This window comes from Pseudozyma flocculosa (genome assembly GCF_000417875.1).
Source record: "Pseudozyma flocculosa PF-1 unplaced genomic scaffold scaffold00014, whole genome shotgun sequence".
Classification (NCBI taxonomy): domain Eukaryota; kingdom Fungi; phylum Basidiomycota; class Ustilaginomycetes; order Ustilaginales; family Ustilaginaceae; genus Pseudozyma; species Pseudozyma flocculosa.
In genome coordinates, this window is record NW_006920882.1 from 659,316 (window position 1) to 662,077 (window position 2,762).

A 2,762-nucleotide genomic window follows, 5' to 3' on the forward strand; every position below is an offset into this window, starting at 1 on the left:
GCCGGCGGATCGGGTGTGGCTGCGGGTGAGGGTGCGGCCGCCCCGAGGCGGGCGACGCTGCCGGCGGATGCGCTGGCGACGGCGGGGAGCGGCGACGACGTCGACGACGCGCGGCAGAGGACGATCGAGGAGAAGCTGACGGCCAAGATGCGAGAGGCCGACCTTGGGCTGGTGGGCAGTCCGACGAGCGCCGAGCCTTGATGGCCGTTCGAGCTCGCCTGGCCGACATCGTGGCGACTGCATGTGATGGAGGTCGGTAGCAGAGTCGAGCCTGGCCCGCGCTGCTGCAACGCGCGCCCCGCAATCCATCCAGCAGCCTGCAGTTCATGGCGCCATGACCGGGTCGAGCGTCTGGCCTGGCCTGGCCTGGCCTGGCCTGGCCGGGCCGCTGCCGTCGTCTGTGCGTGCGTGCGTGCGTGGTGGTGTGCGCTGGGTCTCTGCGAGGTCAGATAGAGGCAGGCGCTGGTCGGGGCGGCCATGTGGTCGAATGGCAAGGGGAAGCCCTGCCTGCCCTGCTCTGGCCTCGGGGCGGTCAGCGGCGGCCAGGCTAGGCTGCCAAGAGGCCGACCGAGCGTGCGTGCGTGCGTGCTTGGGGTGCTGCTCGCGCCCTCGGGAACAGCCGATGGAAGCAGGCGGGCGGAAGGCAGGCCTGAGTGGGTGGGGACAGGCCAAGCCGAGACGCCACGCTGATGAGGTTGGCCGTCAGGAAGGAACCAGCGAGCCAGCAGAGAAGAAGCAGCCAGGCCCAAAGCTACAGTAGTAGGCAGCCAGGCGGGCGGGCGGGACCCTGGCCTGCTTGCTGCGGGGCGTATCGCGTGAAAGCGGCGCGGCGCAGCGCACGGCCAAGAGGCAGGCTAGGCAGGCTAGGGCCAGGTTAGGCCTGGCAGGCCTGGCCTGTCGATGCGGGTCGGGTAGCCGCGGCAAGGCGGGCGGGCCTCCCTTTGCTGGCCCTGCCTTGCCCTGCCCTGGCCTGCCCGGCTCCACACGCATGCCTCAACTGGGCGCGCCTTTGGCAACCCGATCCGGCACCCGATTCGCCCGGTGGACCCGCCCAGTCCTCACCTCACTCGACCCTGCCCTCGCCGCCCTCGGCTTCTCGCCCTCCCCCCACCATCCGACTCGGCCAGCCCTGCACCATCAGCACCACCATCACCATCACAGCAGCTCGCCGTCGTCCTTGAGCGCCCATCGTCCTCTGCAGCTTCGCAACTTGGATCCCCCGCCAGCCATCCGTTGCCCGGCCCTGCTTCCGTCTTGCCCTGCTGACGCCCTTCGCTTCTACCGCAAGCTGCACCTCGATCCGGCCGCTGCCATCCCACCACCTGCATCGTCGATCCACCGCTTTTTGCCTCGCCTCGGCCGTACCTCTTCACCAGCGTGCAACCGACGTCCCGCAGCGCATCCATCCACGCCCGCCGACCAGCCAGCCAGCGCCTGACCGCGGTATGACCGTCTAGGCAACCCTCGCTCCATCTCTCTACCTCGACCCTCGCCCGCCGCCTCGCCGAGCATGGCCTTCCAGATGGCCTCGGCCCACCGGCCCGCCTCGTCCAGCGGCTCCTCGGGCTCGTCGAGCTCCCTGACGCCCACAAACAACCACGCCGGCGGCGGCAACGATGCGGCGGCGGCGGCGACATCCTCGTCCTCGGCCTCGTCGTCCCTCTTCACCTCCGAAGAGTCGAGGTTCATCACCGACAGCCTCTCGTCGGCAGAGTCGTTTGACCCCTTCACCATCGGAGCGCCCGGCTTCAAGGTGCCCAACCTGCTGCCGCCCAACCTCGTCACCGACCAGGCCGACCACCACCAGCTCTTCAAGCACGAGGACCGCCCCTTTGGCCACCCCCATTCCCAGATCGGCTCGCGCGGCTACTCGGCTTCGACCGCCGCCATGATGCTCCCGATGACCGTCGACGCCGGCCTTGGCCACGCCTTTGCCGGATCCTCCAGCACTGCATCCGCCAACAACTACCGCTCCGGTGGATGGCCGTCGTATGGCTCAGGGTCGGGCGCGATAGCTGGCCCTGGGCACGGCGCGCCATCCTCGTCCTACAACCCGCTGCGCCACGCTTCCTTTTCCGGCTCCGGCTCCGGCTCCGGCAGCGGCTCCGGCAGCGGCTCCGGCAGCGGCTCCGGCAGCGGCTCCGGCAGCGGCTCCGGCAGCGGCACCGGCAGCGGCAGCTACGGCAAGGACAAGGCGTGGCAGCTCGAGCAGCTCTCGTACCTCGAAGCCGCCGCCAGTGCAGCGAGCCGCCAGAAGATGGGCCTGCTCGAGCCAAGCCAGGAGCCCAGCAGCTACTCGCGGTCCCTGTCGCTCGCCGGCAGCATGGAAGAGTACCTGCAGGCTCGCGCGGCGGCCGCTGCCGCTGCAGAGGGAGCCGGGCACGGCGGCGCCGGCGACGTGTCGAGCAACAACATCGGCGGCCACCCCTCGACGGACCTCGCCATGCTGGGACGCCACTTCCCGAGCTCGCACAGCTTCCCCGCCAGCGAGCACCAACAGCAGCAGCAGCAGCAGCAACAACAGCAGCAGCACCAACAGCACTACCAGAGGCAGATTGAGCAGCACCGTCTCGAGCAGCAACGGCAGCGCCATGCGCGGCACGGGTCCGGAGCAGAGCAGATGACGGACCTGGCCAACCTCTCAGGCACCGCCGCAGCCATGCTGCATAGCGGAGCTGGGCTGGACCAGCTGTCGAGCGCAGCAGCAGCGGCACAGGACGACGACGGCGGAGGAGATGGAGCGGCGACGCCCAAGGGCTCCT

At 70.0% G+C, this 2,762-nt stretch overlaps 1 protein-coding gene across 1 annotated transcript in view; it reads left to right on the forward strand.

The window, feature by feature from the left end:
- Window positions 1–1,510: 1,510 nt before the first annotated feature.
- Window positions 1,511–2,762, forward strand: part of PFL1_04473 (uncharacterized protein) — a gene marked incomplete at both ends in the record, with an annotated part of 3,088 nt that continues 1,836 nt past the window's right edge. Inside the window, one exon of the mRNA XM_007881997.1 lies at window positions 1,511–2,691. Within this exon, the coding sequence (XP_007880188.1) occupies window positions 1,511–2,691 (1,181 nt within the window). The remainder of the gene's footprint in view (window positions 2,692–2,762) is intronic.